The sequence below is a fragment of the Rhinichthys klamathensis genome, unplaced genomic scaffold, assembly GCF_029890125.1.
Source record: "Rhinichthys klamathensis goyatoka isolate OS25496 unplaced genomic scaffold, OSU_Roscu_1.1 h1tg000603l_1, whole genome shotgun sequence".
Taxonomy (NCBI): Eukaryota; Metazoa; Chordata; class Actinopteri; order Cypriniformes; family Leuciscidae; genus Rhinichthys; species Rhinichthys klamathensis.
Window position 1 is genome coordinate 849,937 of NW_026607058.1, and position 23,025 is coordinate 872,961.

General features: G+C 37.8%; 1 protein-coding gene across 1 annotated transcript in view; it reads left to right on the forward strand.

Annotated features, from left to right (window-relative positions):
- Positions 1-23,025, forward strand: part of LOC130075785 (1-phosphatidylinositol 4,5-bisphosphate phosphodiesterase beta-1) — an 82,604-nt gene that overhangs the window by 11,772 nt on the left and 47,807 nt on the right. Inside the window, exon 3 of the mRNA XM_056240552.1 lies at positions 5,226-5,294. Within this exon, the coding sequence (XP_056096527.1) occupies positions 5,226-5,294 (69 nt within the window). The remainder of the gene's footprint in view (positions 1-5,225; positions 5,295-23,025) is intronic.

Consider the following 23,025-nt stretch of genomic DNA (forward strand, 5'->3'; position numbering starts at 1 on the left):
ATAATCCAAATACAGGCAATGTCAAACACACGCAGGCAGTCCAATCAAACGGGCAAGGAACAGGCAAAAGGGTAATCCAGAGACCAAAGAGAAATCCAAAACCAAGAGACATAAGACCAGGAAAACGCTCAGAGATGCAGTGTAAACTACTAACAAGACTTCGCAGAGACTAACAGAATGAACCAGGGCTTTAAAGTGTGAGCTAAACAGGATAATGAGACACAGGTGAATGTGATAATGGATGATGGTCTGGGCAAAGGATTATGGGGAATGGAGTATGTGGATGTGTGGTGATTGTCCGGGTTGGAGTTATCCCGGACACTCTCAATGGTGATCGTTACATAGCCGCCCACAAATTTTCTTACGCTGTTGCATAACAGTAAAGCTCAGTTGTGCAAAAACTAGTTTGTTTAATTTCATATTATTAAAAGATAAATTAAATGAATGTTTTTAGGCCTTTATTTGATTGATTGATTGACAGAAAAATAAAAATACACAACAAAAAAGAATAATAATAAAAATAATAAATTGTTGTTTTTATGAATTTAGTTAATTTGACATGCTTTTTGATTATTAACATTAACATAAACAGAAAAACTAAATTTAGTTAAAAAAAATTGAGGGGAAAAAATATTTACATTTCCTAAACATTTCATTTTTGTTAAACTTTTAATAAATTGTTGTTAAATTGTATACGTTTTCTTGATTTAAATGAATTAGACATGCTTTTTGATTACTAAAATTTAATTTAACCATTAAATCCAGAAACATTCAAACTGAAAAACGGAATTTGGAAAAAATAAATCAAACAGAATTTGCTAAAAAATAAATTGTTTGTCTAGGTCACACTTAAATTTAAATAAATATGAACTCATTCTTATTGTTCACCCTGATATCATGTGTATAATATACATGCACATGGACAGAGAAACCAGAGGTCACAGTTGTTTTTTTAGATAGCAATCTACTTGCAAATCAATGAAAGCAATGAAAACAAACCGACAGTTTTTCCTGTCCATAAAATACGTGAGGAATTCCAGAACAGCCGCCTCTGGCCAATAGTAATGTAAAAGCATCCAGGATTGTTATGCAAAGCAAGCTATTGAATCAATACATGCTTCTCTATATTTAGATGCACTGCAGGCCGGATTGTCGCCAGCGAGAGACGAGGAAATCATTATAGTCACTTACAACCGGCTTCATTATTGAACATTGTAGCACGTTTGTGAGTTTTCTGCGGATAGAGAGTCAATAGACTGCGGTTTGCTCTGCTGAACTATCAGATATTTGATCATGTAGTCTCAAAGGATTGTCAGCGAGCACAGAAGTGTCTGAGTTTGCTGGCGACGTCTTCTGCAAGCTGATTTCACGGTGCATGGTGCCTGTCTTCAGATTGCTTTAGCCCAACTCCCCGTCATAGACCACCTCCATCCCCTGTTGCCATGGCGCTGGTGAAGCGCTCGCCACCATACTCCAATTTTCATAGTTGAACCGGTTGACTGCAGAGATGCTTTCATTATTCAGATAGCCTTGGCAGTTACTTGCAATTATCATAAATATTATATAGTCATATTATGGGGAGCATTGCATGGCATTATAGTTGCATGTTTTACAGGCACCTTCACATGATCTGAAAATATAAAACTGTATAAAAATATCCTACAGGCATTGTTCGATTTCTCCTCAGTGTCGTTTGTGCATCATGTTTTCATTTCGAAGTTATCTGACGGTCTGAAATAAATGTGAGTTGAGTTGGGGATGACCCCGTGGCCTAGGGAATATTAAAGGAGACGTGTTTCTTGTGTAAGTGTTTTAGGTCAAAGCGCTGAACAAATGACATCCAGGTTGTCTTTATATAATCTCCTGGAGTCTGCTTGTCCTCAACCCTCGACTGTCACACACACAAAAGTGTGTCAGCGAGGGGTGGGGATTGCAGCCCATGCAAAATGCGTTTCAGGAATGAACAGAAATATAATGTAGAAATAAGGATAATGGACTGACTTTGAAATCATAATTGATTATTATGTCAGTTTATCTTTAGGAAAAGTTTCAATCAACTTTATGGATATTTTAAAAGGTGCATATAGGTCTATATTATGTGTAAAACATTTGTTATATCTGTGTTTTCTTCCAGACAGACTGTTTGTCAGTGTATTAGAGGTGGGGATTGCTCAGTGCGTGCAGTTGAGTTCTGATGACAACTATGCGTAGCTCAACATACGTCACTTACTGCTTTGCTCTGATTGGTTGTAGGTCTATCCAATTGAGTGCAGAGGTTTTTTTTTTCCTGGTTCGGTTAAGACACGCCTCATAATCAAAGCCCAATGGAGGAGTATCAGACTCATTCTGACTAGAATATGAGTATGACTAAGTCAGGCTACAGAGGCGCGCTTTCACCGGCTTTTTATGTACATATTGCGGAATACATAATTAGGCCCTCCCATCTCTTTATGTGACACTCCCACTTTCCCCTTGACCATCTCATGAATGCATATGGATGACACGGAAAGCGCATTTTGCCATTTTCAGTTCCCGCGACAGGCAGTCTGCGCTTTCATCTCGGTGCGTCCCGTTCGTACACACCTCGCCATGCTTTTATGCGCACTTTGCGAAACAAATACGCCTGAAGTGGGCGCAAAAGCGTCAGTACATCTGGCCCTCAGTCTTCCTATCAAGGACGCATATCGACTGCAGAGCACCCTTCTGAAAGCTAAAATTACAAATGGGACACCCTTTGGTCTCGTTGACTTCACGATCAGGCGGCGGCCATTGTAAGACCGTTAGTGCATATTAAGTGAGCCATTTGGTGCAGGGCCTTTTAGACATACTACAACTTCCTTGGGGGAATCTGCACCGCTGTTTTGAAGTGCGTTCAACTTCGTCAAGTGGGCAAAGAAAGTTTATTTAAACTTTGATTTTGACCGAGGGAGCGAGTCTACTCATAGACTACATAGACTACAATGCAACACGATTATGATGTCAGCAACCCGCAGTGCGCACACATAATTTACCCACAAGTGATCAAGGGATGTTTAATTTACTGTAAAACCCATAGCAAGAATGCCACCAGTAGTAGGCACTTGTGTATTTAAGCAATGGCGTTCATTCGAGTGAACGAGGCGGAGGGAAGTTAGCGAGATAGGTGTGAGAAATAACCGACTAAAACACTGGCTGAAATCGCATACTCTCTTGAATAGGTAATTATTTCAAATAAGCAATTACTTTGCGGCCGCTAAAAAAAGTATGTTCTATATAGTATGAATGTGTATGAAATTCATGGAAGTCTGGATTACATTCGTACTGTGAATGTAATCCACATGATCTACATCCGCCATGTTGTCATTGTCATGTGACCTTCCAGCATCAGTCATTCACAAGGCCTCATGGGATAGTAAAGTGTCCATCAGATGCACACTTCAGAATCTCACCGGAAGTAGCTGATCATCCGGGTACTTTTTGCCTACACTTTTATGAGTACTGTACATTCGAAAATACTTCTTTTGTCACATACTGTTTTTTGCTTAGTATATAGTAGAGAAGTATGCGATTTTGGATGCAAACGCAGCCTTAAACGCAACCCGATTCGTTAAAAAATACTGATTCATTCAGGAACGAAGTTCAACTGTGTTGAGTCATTGAATCTTTCACTCAATCGACTCGTCGGATCATCCCAGAACAAAACACCACAACACTGTGTTTGTTTGGAACAATTTTCGATATTGGAGGTAAAACAGATTGTATTTGGTGATATTGTGTCTAAAATGTAGGTGTCTCAATATTAACTTCTTGTTTAATGAAATGAGGCATATTGCAATCACAATATTTTTTATATTCATATTCGGAAACCGCACTCCCTGTGCTTAAATCATAGACTGTAAAAAAGATGGACGACACCCCTTCGCTCTCCTCCATTGGTCAGAAGTGAAGCCGCCAGTGTCCCGATATGGCGCTGACATCTTGGAACTTGAGTCTGCGCAGAAGCGATCTCGGGACCAGACGTGCGCAGTCGTGAGCCGGAAGTAAAGCCGCGAAATCGAGGCCCCGCCCTCACTCTCGCAGAATCAATCGCAAACACACGCTCCTGCACTTTTTTTTAAAATTAATTATAGAAATGTAGATATTACATTTAAAGCTCCAATCTCCTCAGTCCTCCGAAGATCCCGAAAAAAAGTCAGTTGGTGCTTCAGTGACTCAGAGAACCTGTCAATCACAGCTGTCAATCATGACGTCACTACCACCGAATCAAATAACTAACTCAAAACAAACTTATTTTAAAAACAAACACTTGAAATTACATCAGCGTGATAAAAACTACAGTAAATGACAGAAACCATCTTTGGAAAGAAGATATTTGAAGTGTAATTTAATTGTTTAGTTGGTCTCACATCCCGTTGAATAACACAGGGAGGCGGGGTTTATGACCTATACTAGGACCGGCCACCAGGGGGCGATCGAGACGCTTCGGCTTCACTTTTCAGGGCTTGTGCGGCACGCTTGGCTTAAATGCTTAAATATGGTTTGGCTGATTTAAGTATCTCTGTGGTGTGACATTATTTTTTTTTAAAGTAGACCTCGTTTACTATGAGATCATAAAAAGCATGCATAATTAAAATAAAGGAATTATAAAAATGCTTAGTTTTTGAAGTAGGGTGTCACTACAGGGCACGGTTACATTCAAATGTTGTTCCCAGGAGCATATGAGGACATTCAGGTTTTACCATCACACAAATGATGATGTTCTATTTTTATCCTCATTCATTGCTGTGTTGCATAAAGGAGTATAGAGAGCAAATGCCTCTTTGTTTTGTTCCTGCTCAGTTGTAGCTCAGCCATGCCAGCAGAATGCCGTCAGCCTTCGGTTCTGCTGCAGCTGTCAGAAAGCATATCTGTCAGCGTGCGCATTACACACTGCAGACGCAAATAATGCGGCGCTCTGGCCCTGCATCATTTCCTTAGGAATGTATTTTTAAGAGAGCCATTCGATTATTTCTTTGATCTGGATCTACGTGCGTAAATTAAACACTGTGTTTTACATTTGCTTAATTATTAATCCTTGATTTTCCATCAGTGTTTTCTCTGTCAACACTTTCCATGCTGTTGCCTTGTGTGACATTTGAATGGCTTTTGTAATATTTAACATAATATTGATTTGCTCCAACAGCATGAAATTGTTTTTGTGAGCTGTGACATAAAATCTGCCCTCCCTCCCTCCCTCCCTCTCTCAGGAAACAGACCTATTGGACATCAACTACATCAAAGATGCAAGAACAGGGAAATGCACCAAAACGCCAAAGGTAAGACCATATTCAATGCATCCTGCTATTATTAAACAAACAAACTATGTCAAACAACATTGCAATGATATTTCCAACGTGTAAGTGTCACCGGCCCACCGGTGGGCCCAAATCCATTACCTTTTTAAAACAGTAATATCCTATACTAAACCTAAACTAATCTTGACAAACTATATATCATTTGAAAGTTTATAATCTCTAGTTTCCATATTTGGTGATTGATTTTCAAAATAAATTACAGAGGAGCCGTAATTTATCAATTTGCAACAAGAATATTTTCAAACTCCTAAGGCGTGTTTAGACCTTTATTTTGAAATAGTGATGAACATGAAAAATCATGAAAGAAGGATAGAAACCTCAGTTTGTTTTCATGCCAAGAGTTCAAAAGATAGCATCCATTCAATTATTTTAGAAAAAAAGGTCTGACATTCTTTTAAATATAAAGAAAAAAATTATAGATTCACCATTTGTGAGGTGTAGACTGGCACATACTTGTTCTTTTTATGTTTTCTTTGAGGTTGAATTCATATCAAAATCTGCCAAACGTCTCATATTACTTCTGAATAGGATGTCTACTTCATAAATTGTATGAAAATTGTGGAAATAATGGTTCAGATCACTCAAAACACATATGGAAATGGAGGCACCCTTATAAAATGGAGTCTGGTTGTTCCCTAGTGGAAGCGTTCGGTACTGCGCCCAAACAAAATCTCACTGAAAGCTCATTTTTTGAGATATCAAGCTAAATTTTGAAACACAACTTGTTTAGATTTTTGGCTTTGATTTTTTCCTTTTCTGTTAATTTATTTCACTTCTACAAAAATCTGCCAAATGTCTTCTTTAAAACGAGACCAATCTTACGTCGATATTCCAAAGCATTCTTGAATTATAACCATTTAAGTTCGAAATGTGCATTTTCATGTCTATTCAAAAAAAGGGGGGTGACACTTAACAGGTTAAAACTAAAAAAGGAAAGTTCAGCAGTGACACATCAAGCAAATTCTAATTCAAGTCAACTTCTTATCCACCTTATATTAAAGTCAACATGAAATCAAAATGGACAGTTCTTGTTTTGTTTTTCTGATGACTTGTTTACTGTCGTGAGGGCGGGGCAACCTGTCAGTCACATGACATCGACCAATAGCAAACCACAACCATTCAATCAACTCCCAAATGGACAAAATCAAGACCCAACCTATACATTTGTTCTTGTTGGAGAAGCCGTTTCACTCAGATATACGTCACAACAAGGAAGAAGAAACTATTGCAACTTCTTTTTTATGCCAACTTTAAACGCAAGGGGAGCGGCCATTTGTAACTTGAATGTGCGACACTTTTAGTTATTTGTAGGTGTACAAAACAGCGTTATCCTGCTTGATACAACAAACTGGTATTTCTTATCATAATTTTAAATTATTATAAACACAGTGGTTTGTAGTGCAAATAGTCTTACAAGTTTCTGCACTTTGTTATGCTTCTAGTTATTTAATGGCTAATGAAACGTGTCGCACACTCACAGAAAATAGTAAAATATGGCGGATGTTTATTTTGATAATGTTGCGATGAACTTTAATTATATATATATTATAAATATAGTATTTATACATCAATCAATGTTTTATTTTGTGTGATTAGTTCATTCACTGTGCTTGAGCAGTGTTGTTCAACAAGAAAAGAAATGCACAGTCAAAACTAAACTATTTGAATGTTTTAATTCATCTCGGCACTGGATGGTTTGGCTTATAACTCATTGAACAGATTTTTGAGATGCCTGTGGAGTAAATAAATGAGAAAAATACTTGTGGGATGCTGGAAAAGATGGGTGTCACTGTTAGAGATGCAGGACTAGTAACTATCCATTCTCCTTCGTTCGCTTGCATCCGTTTATATGTCCTTGTAATGGAGGTTTAGCTGTTACTACGGCAGTGTGCTCTGTTTCCCAGGCCCTATATAGGTTAATAGCTCTTGTGGGTGATAAGCATCTCTCTATGAGGGTAATGGTCTGTGCAATCTGGTGTGGAATGGCCACAGGCAGACAGACATCTGCACCCACGCTATATCTGGATCTAAATATGGAGCCCGTGGGCCGCGGGTCTCCCAGGTGAACTCTTTCCTGACGCTCATGGACGTTATTTGTGTGTGTGTGTGTGTGTGTGTGTGTAAGATGAGAGAACAGGCACTGGTGCCAAACGAAACGCACAAATGCTATGAAGAGTCATTTCATGCGTAACGTCAACAGAAGGCCTGCTTTGGCTTGAGTTGATTCATTGATTTTGATGTGGATGGTCCATCAAAAGGATGTTGAGGAAATATGCAAGCGTTTGTGAAAGTGGTTGATCACGCAGCCAAAACCTACGAATATTTTAACGCTTGCAGAAAGAAGCTCTGGTGTAAGCTTTCCAGTTTCTCATATTTTAAAGGAGAATATCTCTTGTTTGTGTTTGGCATGGTAATTCAATTCAATTCACATTTATTTGTATAGCGCTTTTTACAATACACATCATTTCAAAGCAGCTTTGCAGAAAATGCACGAGTCCACATTACAATTTAGAGTGATCTGTTATCTGTCGAAGTTATGTATTTCAGAAATGTCCATATGCAAAATCACAGTTAGTTTAAACAATGTAATCATTTAATGCACAAACAATGAGCTCATTGAAGTAATGAATACTTGTTTGTTCACAGATGATTAACAAATGATTGGTATGAGTTGGGACGATACACACGATCTATACAGGTGGAGGCTTTCTGAAAGCACGCTGCAAAATGATACAGAAAATGCAGATTTGAAAGTTGAGCTGCAAGCTCATTGGCTACTGATACAGCAGGAACTCTATATTATTATTATTATTATTATTAATCATTTTATTTTTATAAAGAAAATAGAACCGGTTTGTCTCATTTCTTTAGAATTTTAACATTTATTTTCATGGTTTACTTTACCTGTTGTTTTCTTTTCAACACACAGTTTAGGTAGAAAAACTGAAATATCTGTAAAAAAATAAATAAATATATATATATTGGTTTGTTTGATTATCTGTCTACACTACCAATCAAAAATTAGGAATAATTAAATTTTCAAAACAGTTTGAAATAAGTATCTTATGCTCATCAAGGCTGCATTTATACAGTACAAGAAATACAGTAAAAACAGTAATTTTGTAAAATATTATTACCATTGCAAATAACTGTTTTTGCTACTTAGCATTTTTGTGGAAACCATAATACCTTTTTTCAAGATACTTTGACGGATAGAAAGTTCATTTATTTCAGATAGAAATCTTTTGTGACATTATAAATGTCAAATGTCTTAACTGTCAAATGTTTTCATCAATTTAATGCATCCTTGCTGAATAAAATAATTGATTCATTTATTTTTTCTTTCTTTTCTTTTTTAGCCCAAACTTCCGAATAGTCGTTTCCACAAAAATATGAAAAATAACTGTTTTCAACATCGATAATGTTCAGAAATGTTTCTTGAGCATCAGATCATCATATTAGAGTGATTTCTGAAGGATCATGTGACACTGAAGAGAAGACTGGAGTAATGATGCTGAAAATTCAGCTTAAATGGTAATAATATTTCACAATATAATGGTTTTACTACAGTAAAAAAATATTTACTTATTCCAACTTTTGACCAGTCGCGTATATGGGTTATTATTGGTTAATTTCTCTAAGTCTGCTTGTACTGAGGTGGAGATTAGCCCGGTCTCTCTCTCTCTCTCTCTCTCTCTCTCTCTCTCTCTCTCTCTCTCTCTCTCTCTCTCTCTCTCTCTCTCTCTCTCTCTCTCTCTCTCTCTCTCTCTCTCTCTCTCTCTCACTCACACACACACACACACACTCTCTCTCTCTCTCTCTCTCTCTCTCTCTCTCTCTCTCTCTCTCTCTCTCTCTCTCTCTCTCTCTCTCGATATAAAGCATCTTCTGCGAGCGAGTGCGACTGCATCTTCATGACTCGAGTGTCATGACTGAGAGTGATTCTGGGAAACGCAGTGTGCTGGTGTCAAAGCCAGATGAATAAATCTTGTAGCGGAGCGTTTATATGAAGGCGTTCACGAGCCACAACAGACCGTCCATCCACCCCTGGACGTAGAGGTCGAAGCCATTTACTCAGACTGAAAATGAGACGCTGTATCATCCTGAGAGACTGAGATGCTGTCTGAAGGAGCGATGCTCGAATGATCGATTGAGCCACTCAGCACCCAATAAGACATAATGCATGCTGGAGAAATGCTATTACAAACTAAACTTTAATTCTTTAACACTTCTTCAGGAATACAAGAAGCAAAATGCGGGAAATAGAACAACCACATTACTATAGACGAGATCTGAAAATGAGTTCTGTGTTCGAAATCGCCCCCCTATACCCTCACTCACTCTTCCCTACATTACTCCACCAATATAGTCCACTTGAGTCCTGAAAAATATGAAAATATCACAGAAATGTTTCTTGAGCATCAGATCATATTAGAGTGATTTCTGAAGGATCATGTGACACTGAAGACTGGAGTAATGATGCTGAAAATTCAGCTTTGATCACAGGAATAAATTACATTTTACTATATATATACTACAGAAAACTGTCATTTTAATTTGTAATAATATTTCACAATTTTTACCTTGTTTTTGATCAAATAAATGCAGCTTTGGTGAGCAGAAGACTACGGAGCCCCCCTAGTCCCACTTTGTCAAAAAAATGTATTATAACTATCTCGTGGCCTCAAGATAAGTATCTCGTGGCCTCAAGATACTATCTCGTGGCCTCAAGATAGAGATAGTATCTTGAGGCTACGAGATAGTATCTTGAGGCCACGAGATAGTATCTTGAGGCCACGAGATAGTATCTTGAGGCTACGAGATAGTATCTTGAGGCTACGAGATAGTATCTTGAGGCTACGAGATAGTATCTTGAGGCTACGAGATAGTATCTTGAGGCCACGAGATAGTATCTTGAGGCTACGAGATAGTATCTTGAGGCCACGAGATAGTATCTTGAGGCTACGAGATAGTATCTTGAGGCCACGAGATAGTATCTTGAGGCTACGAGATAGTATCTTGAGGCTACGAGATAGTATCTTGAGGCCACGAGATAGTATCATACAATATAGTATCTTGAGGCCACGATATAGTATCTTGAGGCCACGATATAGTATCTTGAGGCCACGAGATAGTTATAATAATTTTTTTTGACAAAGTGAGACTAGGGGGGCTCCGTAGTACACTTCTTTTAAAAACATTAAAAATCTTACCAACCTCAAACCTTTGAATTGAGGTGTATATATATATATATATTTTTTTTTTAAGCTTTCCCTCCTTTTCAAGTTTATTGTTACTCCTAAGTTCAAGCTGTTCACCTTTACTGCTTTATTGAGAAAGGGATTTGAATGAGATTTTAATCACTAGTACGCTGAGACCATGAAAAATATCCTGCTGCTTTTGTTTGGAATTGCTTGTTTATGTAAGTCATTAAAGATGTGTTGTTAATTGAAAAGAAGAAGGGTCGTATGGAGTTGCTGTGCGCTTGTGAAGCCGACAGCATGAATACAGAATAGACCGGAAGAACTGTTCATCTTTCCCTCGTTCACCAGATCTTTAGCGTCCGGGGTTCTTGGCTGCTTGTTAAAGCACACAGCGAGAACAATATCATCCTGATAATTATTCCATTGAAAAATGGAGAAGATAACGAGACGTTTATGTCATAAATGTATACGATACATCTTAAAACCAATCAGATCGTCTCAATAAGTAGTGGTTGTTTACATGCATCCGTCTGTTGAAAAGCAACCAGAGCTTTGCTAATGGCACTGCTGTTGTTAATGACCATATGTTTCATGGAAAGCGTTCTGCCATAAGAGTCTCACAAGTGCTCGAGTTTGTCCAAGTCTGCATATTATTGCCATATTTATCTCCAAATTTACCTCCAAAAGGGCAAATTAACTATATATATATATAGCCTATATATATTACTTTATATTTGTTGCGCCCCTTATGTGTGTGCGTTTGTGTATTTGTATATATATGTCAAGTCAAGTCAAGTCACCTTTATTTATATAGCGCTTTTTACAATACAGATTGTATCAAAGCGCTTCACAGTGATAACATGAAAACAATACAACAAAGTTTGTTTCTAAAAGAAAATTGCATCAACGTCCACCTTAAGTAAGGCAGATCAGGAACAATGTTATATATATATGAATATTTTATGTCATATACCGTACATTCGTGCTCAAATGTTTACATACACATTGTAGAATCTGCAAAATGTTAATTATTGTAACAAAATAAGAGGGATCATACAAAATGCATGTTATTTTTGATTTAGTACTGTCCTGAATAAGATATTTTACAGAAAAGAGGGTTACATATAGTCCACAAGACAAAAAAAAAAGCAGAATTTATCAAAATGACCGTTCAAAAGTCTATTCTTAATACTGTGTCGTTACCTGGATGATCCACGGCTGTTTCCATGTTTCCTGATGGTTATTCTTGAGTCCTATTTTGTCTTGATGTCCTTTTTTGTTCTCCTTTGTCTTCAATAACAAATGTACATTATTAGACAAAATAAAACTTAGCTATACTTTGTACAAAATATTATTGTATGCTATAATGTATTTTAAAAGTATACTTTCAATGCATTGTTACAGTGATCATTTCCAGTACACAGTTAAAATATACCTAAAATATATATATTTTTAAAAAATAAACTGAATTTTCACTTCAAGTATATTTTTTGAAAAAATATTTATAAAAAATATAGGCTACTAAAGTACAATTATTTTAAAGTGTGTTAAAAGTTGTATTGTGAAAATAGGAAAAAGCATGATGCTAATATACTTGTAATATATTTAAAGATAGTCAAATTTTTGCAATGTGGGAATATATTTCAAATACAATAAAGTATACTTTTTTCACTTGGGTATACTTATAATACTATATAATACTTGATATAAATATGAAATATTTGACATGTTTTAATATGAAATATTTAGTTCATTAACACAATCATGGTTGTTAAAGACGGATCTGTTGCTTCCTCCACAACCGGACGGGTGAGCTTGTGTTCAGTTGTGTTCAGCACTCATGTGTGTGAATGTGTGTGTGTGATGTGTTTCTCATGTGTGTTGGATTATATCGTCTGCATTGCAAATAACTGCGCTATCAGCCGGTGCAATTTGCTCTTATCCATGCAACTGCATATATTTTTAGTTCAAATAAAGGTACCACCCCTTTTTTTCTTTGGGTAATGAGCCGTTCAAGCATGAAGCAGACAGAGGGACTTCAGCCAGAACCAAGAGGATAGCCTTCGATTCTCGACCCGAAGAAGTGCCTGGAGGAGGATCAGCTCCACAACACAGAGCCATGAAACCAGACACACTTCTGATCTCAGCACAGCTTCAGGTCCAACACTTACACCCACTCGCTGGTTTACTTTACAATCCCTGCACACGGTGTGTGTGAAACTCAGGTGATAATGTGCTGTAATTAGTGCATTTCTGAGAAAAGTATCACTGTTGCTCATTCTTACACTCTTAAAAATGAAGTTTGGGGTTTTCACAGTGATGCCATAGAAGAACATCTTTTGGTACCCTGATGAACCTTTCAGTGAACAGTTTTAAAGAGCCCTTTTACAAAGTCTTAAAGGGTTAGTTCACCCAAAAATGAAAATGATGTCATTAATGACTCACCCTCATGTCGTCCCAAGCCCGTCAGACCTCCGTTCATCTTCAGAACACAGTTTAAGATATTTTAGATTTAGTCCGAGAGCTTTCTGTCCCTCCATTGAAAATGTATGTACGGTATACTGTCCTTGTCCAGAAAGGAAATAAAGACATCATCAAAGTAGTCCATGTGACATCAGTGGGTTAGTTAGAGTGTGTTGAAGCATCAAAAATACATTTTGGTCCAAAAATAACAAAAACTAGGACTTTATTCAGCATTGTATTGTCTTCCGGTTCTGTTGTGGATCTGCGTTCAGTGCCGCTGCTGACGTAAGACGCTGCTGACGTGTGTCTGGTGTACCAGATCTTTAATCTAGTTTCAGGCTCTACTAGAACAGGTTTTCCTGCTTGAATGTTGATTATTCTCCTCATATTCTCCATTGTTGCAGCTCCTCTCTTCCCAGTCTGTCAGTAACGCTCTGTTTAGTTCCTGTCTCTATGAAGCCCCTCCTTCTGAAAAGCACACTGTGCTCTGATTGGTCGGCTGGATCAGTGTGTTGTGATTGGTCGAGCGCAACGAGTGTGTTTGTGAAATGTCCCGCCCCTTACCATTACCGCCAGTTTAACACACTACTAACTAACTCAACCAGGCCCCGCCCCTTTATTCTGCGTATGAATTATTATAATGAGGAATATTGTGACGTGTTCGTTCCCGGAAGAAACTCAAGACTACAATGGAGGCGTTTCAGGAGTTCAGAAACACTGACACTGATATAGAGAAGAACTGGAGCGTTTTCATGCTCAAACAGCAACATTACACACTAAAGAGAGAGGAACATGTATTTTACTGTTTTTATTTATTCATGATTTATTTATAGTCACACTGACATAAATGACTTTCTGTGAAGCGCCATACAAATACATTTAACGTGACGTGATTAATAAAATGAATGAGATTTATTTACAAATACATAAATAACATCAATGTTCTTCAGAATGTAAAATCTAGTTCTTAGTTTGTGGTCAAATCTCTGTTTCCAGGAGGCTGTTCGTCTGTGTAATTATAAGGTGTCAAAACGGTACAATATTTGCCAACTGGTTTAATATGACACGTGATTATTTCTTGCTCATTTTACGGCAACTTTTGTTGCATTTTGGTACATTTTATATCCATTCAACATTTTCATTAGTTTGTAGGTTCACAAAATAACTCGTTTGAACTAACACATCACGCTTGGTTAAATTGCTTCTCCCAGCATGAAAGGGCTTGACTCGACGTCACGGTGAATCTCATTGTCCGTGAGGTCATTCCCGTGTCTCTGGGGGCTGAAAGAGATCCAGCGAGCTCAAAGCGGATGATTGTGGTCGGAGCAGATGCACCGTGGCTCTTTACTTTGATACGACGTGGTTTGGTTAAATCCGGCTCCCAAAGGCAGCGAGGCCTTGATGCATGTTGCCATAGAAACTCTTGTGGAAAGGCTCGCTGTATGTGACCAAAGCCAAAGGCAGCGGAGCTAATGAGGTTGAGAAAGGGCATCCAACATGGCGAGGAGCCTGGCGGAGGACAAGGTGACAGCAATGACACGGCTCTGGAGCGCAGATCAGCAACCAGCTCGCCTGCGGGCTCATCCGCGCTGACTCATCTCATTTACAACCTCCTCCTTCACAGCTCCGCCATCATTATAATGAATATGCATTTTTTTTTCAGAGCATTCTGTCCAGGTCTAAAGGTAGAAAGACTACAGGGGCGTCCTTGATCATCACAGGTGTAGGTGGACTGTGTGTTAATGGTGTTTGCTTGGGAAAAGCATCAATGTTACTATTCAGAACAAACCCACTAACCTTCAGTTGGGCAGATTTATGGGCTAATTATGATTTTTCCTGATAAATATTGTGATTTAAAATGCTTTTTGCCCCTAAAATTAAAGTAATAGTAGGTATTATTATATATTTTTTAAGTCCATCTTACATTTTTCTTTTATATGAGCATTTTTATGTTATTAATTTTACTCTTGTCTTGAGATTTTTGAAAATAAGGCATTATTAGTGAGTTACAGAAATGCCTTATTTTCAAAAATCTCAAGACAAGAGTAAAATTAATAACATAAAAATGCTCATATAAAAGAAAAATGTAAGATGGACTTAAAAATATATATAATAATTATCTACTATTATTTTAATTTTAGAGGCGAAAAGCACAATATTTATCAGGAAAATCATAATTAGCCCATAAATCTGCCCCATAAAGCTATATAGCCTTTATATAGCCCATAAAGCTCATTTTTTTGCATCTGAAGTCTTCAAATATTACTATTGTAAAATGTAACTGTAAAACAAGGATCATGCTGCTTACATGTAAATAAATTACTTTCCTGATAAAATTTTGTGATTTAAAATGCTTTTTTTGTTTTGTTATTGTAAACATTTGGCCCAAAATTTTGTGATAATAAATCAATATGACTAAATTAAAATAATAGTAATTATTATTATTATATTATTGTTATTAAATCAAGTTGTATATTATATACAATATTATACAATACAGATTGTTCAAAGCAACTTGACAATAATAAACAGGAAAATAACAGTATTAACTTTTTTGATAATTTTCACAATAATTTCATGGCCCCCAGAATATTTTGTTGTATGAATATCTGAACACGCAATATCAAAAGAAAGAACAGAGCCTCTGCTTTAATGAATTGTTAATTTTAATCATTTTATTCTAGCTTTTATCAACATTTAAATGTGGGTAAGTTTCATAAAAAGCAACATTTTAAACAAAAAGCTGAGAAAATCATGTTTATGTCAGACTAAATTTTGCATAAGCAATGCTTATATCGCTTGTTTCTGCTTCTTCGCCTGTGTTTTGATCAGGAGATTCTCTACTCTTTCAGAAGATGCGTAATAGCGCCCCCTACCAGAGAACAGTGAAAACTCAATTTTGAAAACTCAATCAATTGCAGGGAAAGAGTTAATGTTGTAAAGTTCACTGTTTCACGAGTTGCACATGTGTAAAAGGACACAATGCTGCGCTTCACTCTGAAAAACACAGCGCATATATTCATTTATTATATCCCAGCTTTTGTGATTTGGTAATGGTACTAAGCCATATCGCAATTTCAGTTTAATTGTGATTAATCATGCAGCCCTAATTAGCAGACAATAAAATCCCACTTGCACTGAACAGATGGGAAAACACTCTTTCGGATTTGGCTGGTAGTAAGTAACCACCTAACAACCACCCAGATCATCATAACAACACCTTAGCAACCATCCAAAAACTACTTAGCAACCATAACATCATGATAATGAGCTTAGCAGGGCCAAGCACCACTTATTTTCATATTATTCTTTTAAAGAGCATGTTTAAATGATCAAGGGTTGAGATTGTCAGTGGTTTTATGATTATGCTGCAGAAAACAATTACCTCGCTCTTGATTTTTCACTGCGATGATCAACGATGAATTGTTTTATTTCAGGCAGTGCTGGATTCCATCAGACAAATAGAAAATGTAGAGGTCTCTCATTACAAAAGAGCGTCTGTATCTGTCAGTGTGCTGGAGTGCTGTAATATATGCAGGTGTGCAGATAAATCTAAATCCAATTTATTTTCCTCTCAACAGGACCTTTCATTCTGCCCAGGCATCCTGCAGAGAATATAAAACGCAGATTTGCATGAAACATGCACACGTGAGAGAGTTCACAGAGATAATAATGCCTGTGTTCATGAGCTTGACGTGTTGAAATGCATGACAAGAACATGGCAGTGATGAGAATATTTTTGCGCATGCATGCACTAAACCAAAAATGTTCAAAATACTACACGCAAAATGCAAAAGAATACAGAAAAATAAAATGCAATGGAAATAATCATGCAACAAGTAGGCTACTTACAGGCTTGATCTTTTTTTAGAGCCAATCTCTCACACATCTGTCCAGTTCATACAAAACTCCCCTTTTAAAGAGTCAATTTAATATTCAATAACTGCATGTATTATTCATGTGCTATTCAGAGCCCATGTCTGCAGTACACACACAGAGTCTTTCACTAATGAACCTGTGTCGTCTGTCATGCTGTCGGAGGAAACTGCTTTAAATAAAAGTGTAACCGTAGTCTGGCTGTAAGGGCCCCGGGGCCCGAACCCAATCATGAGTCACGAGGGTTACAGGAAGATCCTGTCTGAAACAAAGCCAAGAGGTGTCTCTTCCCATAGACTGTAATAATGATGGACTTTTCCACTTCCTTCTGTTGTTGAAAAATGATGCCAAAATATCCTAGAAACGGTCATTGCCGATAAAATCATCAGTCTTTTATAGCATTCAATAATGTACTAAAACCAAACTTATTGGAAAAACGTCCTAAAGTGACAGAAACCATCTTTGTAAAAAGTGTAATTCGATTCGTTTAGTTTCTGGATGTGACGGACAGGGCGGGGTTTATGAGCTATACTGCTGCCAGCCACCAGGGGGCGATCCAAATGTTTTGGCTTCACTTTTCAGGATGTGTGTGGCACACTTGTTCTCCTCAAGGGGGTAATCCATCGACCGGAAGTTGAAGCCGGCCGGGTGCCGCCATGTTGTAGCAGAACTTCACTTGCGTTAGCATTTCCATTGACTCCCATTCATTTTGGCGTCACTTTGACAGCGAATAACTTTACGTCTGAGGCGTTTAAAGACTCTATTTGTCCATTATTTAATTCTAAAGAAACACGACAATGTATAAAGGGCTCCATTACCTTCTATGTTACATTATGGCCCCGCAGAAACAGATTTAGTAAAAATAGGCTAACGATTGCGTCATAACCACTCGACTCTCTGTCGCGCTGTACAGAAATGACCGTACAGACAGGAGGAGAAGCTCGCAGGCCATCGGGGGGGCGTCCCGTCAAGGGAGAAGCCCGTAGATAATGAGTCCATAAAAGCAACGGGATACTTACTCCTGCTCACTCACGCCAAAGAACTCTTTGCTCAAGTTCCCCGTCTCTGCAAGATTAACGTTGGCAATTTTCACGCACAGCTACTAGAAGATTAACGTCTGTCAGACAGGTTGCTCACGTCATCAAGCTTAGTTTGAGTCGGTTTGAGTCTGCGCATCAGGAACGGAAGTGCTCAAAAAATGCTACAAATGGGCTTCAACTGTCTCAACTGAGTTCCAATGAGATGGCTCTGTCCACTTCTTATACTGTCTATGGTTCTCCTCACTGCAGGCACATATGTGAAAGCTTTATTGGAACATGTAACATGCAAGGAACATGTACAGAAAAGTATTGTTTTAAAATTGTGCTATTATTAAAAAATATTGCTATTTTTTTCATGCGCAAAAGTCGGCACTACAATGATAGGTTGGTGTGGATGTTGCCAGTAGGGCTGCACGACTCATTGAAATAAAACTGTAACTGACCGTTCGCAGGCCCCTCCCACAAAACGGCCAATGTCCGATCACACATCATAGCAACCGTTACTATGTGAGCAGGTCCGTCAAACATTGACTCCAAGCAAGATGGTGAAGCGGTGCGCCCACGGCGTTTGTAAATCGGACACTAGATACCCCGAGAGATTAGAAATAACCTTAAATAATGTATGGTTATCTGCATCTTTCTGTCTCTTAAGTATAGTTAGCCTACTTTTTAAACACGAAAATCGCATTCAGCATTGACGCAAGCGGTTGCCGTGGTAATGAACAACCTGCTTGTTAAAGCGAACGTGTTAATCCTGTATCTGAGGCAAAATTACTAAATATGCAGCGCGAGTTATATATTTCTAACTCCAAACAATTAGCCACTGAACCAGCTTATAAAATCTTCTTCAAGGCTGTGCTGGTTGCATTTGAGGTACAGGTCATGGGGTTTCTCAGATTTAGCTTGAGACCGGTATAAGCTTTCGCCTCGATAGTAGTCGTGTTTCCTTCATTGCGTATTTTTATGTTTTGAATATATCCCTCCACTGCATACTGTAACCCCTTTTGCCTCGATCTGGAGGATATCGCTGAGGTATTGCTCCAAAAAAGGTCACTGACACGCACGGGTAACGTTAACTTATACCTCTTCCCGTCATGGGAATCTGTCGCGCTGGTCGTGTTTGACCATTTGTTTGACGGGCGTAGCAACAATAACTAGGGGGCGTGGCTTTTGCGAACGGTCAATTGCTTTATGGCTTAGTGTGATTATCGAATCGTATAGGCTGTGATAAAGAAATAAATGTGCGCTGCGTGTTTCAGCTTGAAGCGGGACTGTGTTCATTTACACGTAGACAGTTCATGAGCGTCTCAGAGCGGCTCGATTCAGTAAACGCTTCTCATTATGAGCTTCACCTGTTATTATTACCTTAAAGAGCTGTTTCTACTGATTGAACCCATAAAGATTTGGGTAGCACTTTACTGTATAATAATGCATTAACTAATGTTAATTAACTTATAGACTGGTTTATATAGGTTTGCTCAGGGATGTTAAATAATATTCTTGACTTGAATAAAATCAGTTATTATAGATGTTACTTTTGTGTGTTCTTGTAATAAGCAGCTCTAATCAACTAGAGAAGCTTTAAGAATAATAAATCAATTTAAAAATAAAAGTTTGATGGTTTAACCTTTGAAAATGAAGAAATTAAGACAGCCATACATTTCAGTATTGTAACTTTACAGTTAAATTAGTATTGTATTATTTTTCTTAAATACTTGATGGTTTTATTTTACTGTGACATTTTTATTTAATAATATTAATAATAATTGTATAGTCATATTGATATATAATCACAAAGGTCTGGCCAAATTGTACATCCCTACAAACAAGCTGAGCAAACCTGGATTTTTCTTTTAAAAACACATTCACAGTTTGTATCAGAAAAATCGCAATTACAGATTTCTTCCACAGATTGTGCAGCCCTGGGTGGGCTGCCTAAGTGTTGCCGAGAAAGTTGCTAGGTTGGTCTCATGAATTGATCTTCTGGCCCAGATATGACTCAATGTGTATCTGTGGGATTTTGTCCCACCTGTTTTATGGTCCAGCAGGTGAAAGTCATGTATTTCATAGTAAAGTACCTCTCTCCCACACTCTGAAGTTCAAGACTTAAATGGATTGTTCACCCAAAAATGAAAATATTGTCATCATTTACTCACCCTTATGTTGTTTCAAACCTGCATGAATTTCTTTCTTCCGTTGAACACAAAAGAAGATGTTTTGAAGAATGTTGGTAACCAGACAATTGTTGGACCCCATTGACTTCCATACAGGTGAAACTCGAAAAATTACAATATGGTGCAAAAGTTCATTTATTTCAGTAATTCAACTTAAAAGGTGAAACTAATATATTAGACTCATTACATGCAAAGTGAGATATTTCAAACCTTTGTTTGTTAAAATTTTGATGATTATGGCTTACAGCTTATGAAAACCCCAAATTCAAAATTAGAATATTGTGAAAAGGTTTTCATATCTGTAACCTATAATCATCAAAATTATAACAAATAAAGGCTTGAAATATCTCACTTTGCATGTAATGAGTCTATTAGTTTCAAGAGTAAGTCAATGTGTGCCGTCATCTGTCATTCTTCAGAATATCTTCTTTTGTGTTCAACAGAAGAAAGAAACTCTTACAGGTTTGAAACAACTTGAGAGTGTGTAAATTATGACAGAATTTCCATTTTTGGGGCGAACTATCCCTTTAAGTCCGATTCTTTGATATACTCTGTGTTGAGTGTGAAAGTCTATTCAGTGTTTGCACATCGTTTCGATTGAATGCGACTGACTAAAATGTTTACGAGGATCATTTAGCAATGCATCTAAATGCTAGTTTGGAGCGAGAGATTGGTGGCGCCATTCAATCATTCGCTCCCTCAAGTGGCAAGAAGACAATTCAAAATGTAATATTACTCATTGAACCATCTTTGAAATTACCAAAGCCCTCCGTGAGCACTGATGGGTTTAGACTCTTTAATGGCTTGGCTTTCCTCTGGGGTGTGTTATTGTAGGTTTATTGTTTTGTGTGAGTCACAGACGAAATTGATATAACATTAGGTTTTTCTTGATGGAAAACCGTTGGGTGTCTTTTTCCATTTGTTCTCGGGGAAGTGCTCCTGTGCTCATGGGATTTGCTGCCTGTGCACAGTTCCTCATCCTCGTCCTCGTTCAAACATCCACACACGTTTGGCAGTGAGTGTCTTTTATGCTGGATTATACTTGTTGAAGCATTGGTTCTGCTGTGGCACGGATGGCACTCGCTCATCAGCGCTTGATTGGAGAGTCACTGCTTTGGCTTGTAATTACTGACAGCTGAGAGGACACACACACACACACACACACACACACACCTGTTGCACAGCTGCATGTGCGCGCGCAGACACACACTTGTTGGACGGCGCTTCGGATGAGAGATCTGCTCTGAACTAGAGACAGGCTCCCTACCTGAGCAACACTCAAGGCATCAGAGCTACAGACGCAAAGGCTTTTCTGGCATAACATCAGGTCCACATTGCAGCTCGCTCTTGCCAACAAACGCCCACTTCGACAGGAACAGAGCATCTGATCTGCGTGCAAAGCCACCAGCCAGAGACGGCTTTATTTGTACATTTCAGATTTATAGGAAATAATTCCTGTGTGAGCATATGCATTTCATCACGTTTATTTGCATAACTCTTTCCACTATAGCCTACATATTGTTCCAATGCAGTTTACAGAGAATGCTTGTTTTTCAGTGGTACAATTTAGGAAGTATTCTGTGCACTTTTGCTTTCGCCACGGAATAAAAAAATAAAAAAAGGTAATTGCTAGCCTGGTTAAAACCAGAGCATTCTCAGTTGTAAAGTTATGGTCTGGCAAAGCGTCATAGACAAATCATTTCCAGAGGGGCGTCACCAACGGGCGTCGCGGATAGACCTAAACCCAATCAGAGCGATGAAGGAGATGACGTATGCAGAGCGGCGGAGAAACATCTCCGAGTGTTGTTCTTTGCTCGGTTTTTAACAAAAAGGAAACGTTCAAATGGCTTAAAACAGACGCGATAGCTGATTGGAACGAGTGATGTTGGACGGCGGCATCCATCTTTGTAATGTAGGCTACAAAATCTGCTTCAAAATCCCAGCGCTGTCGTCATCGTGTAAAGCCGCCCCAACGCTTCTGATTGGTGCCTCGATTTCGGCGGATTGGAAATGGGCTTGAATGAGCTCTTTGACTAACTTTCAGAGCAAATCTAAATTTGCCGGAAGTTGTCTGGGTTTTCCCAGGCTAGGTAATTGCACCTTTTTAGCTCGCAATTCTGACGTTTTTCTCTCAAAGCAGATTTTTTTCCTCACAATATCTTAGAAAAAAATTATTGCGAGAGATACAAGTCAGATTTATTTATAAAGCGCTTTTTACAATACAGATTGTTTCAAATCAGCTTTACAGTGATAACAGGGAAATAATGCAACAAAGTTTGTTTCGGCTGTAAGATCTAGAAGAAAAATGCGATATATAATGTTTTTTGCGAGTGTATATCTCGCAATTTTTTACTTTCCCAGAATTGCGAGTAAAAAAAGTACGATTTTGTGAGATTTAAACGAATAATTGTGAGTAAAATAAAATTCAGAGTTTATACTGTACCTCTCAATTTTGAGTTTATAACTCGCAATTTTGACTTTTGAGAATTGTGAGATAAAAAGTCACAATTACTTTTAAAATATATATATATATATTGCATGGCAACAAATAAAACCCCAAGAATTGTGAGATATAAAAGCAGAATAGCAAGAAAAAAAAAGAAAAAAATCTAAATTGTGAGATTAAAAGACTTAATTACATTTTACATTTTTTTTATTCCCTGGCAGAAACAAGCTTTCATAGTATTCTGTTATCAGCCAGAGATAAGTGTGTAAATGTAATGTCCAAATGGCAGTAATATACAGCTATAATACATATGTGGAAAGTTAAAGTCATGTATTCAGTTAAGCAGACACAATGTTCAAACCAAGAACGATAACTATAACTATATTAGTGTCCACACCAACAGATGATATGGTTCTGTTTATTATAAGTGTATGTCATCCGCCACTTTAAATGCTCGAGTTCTTTAAAGCAGGATGGATTCTGATTGGC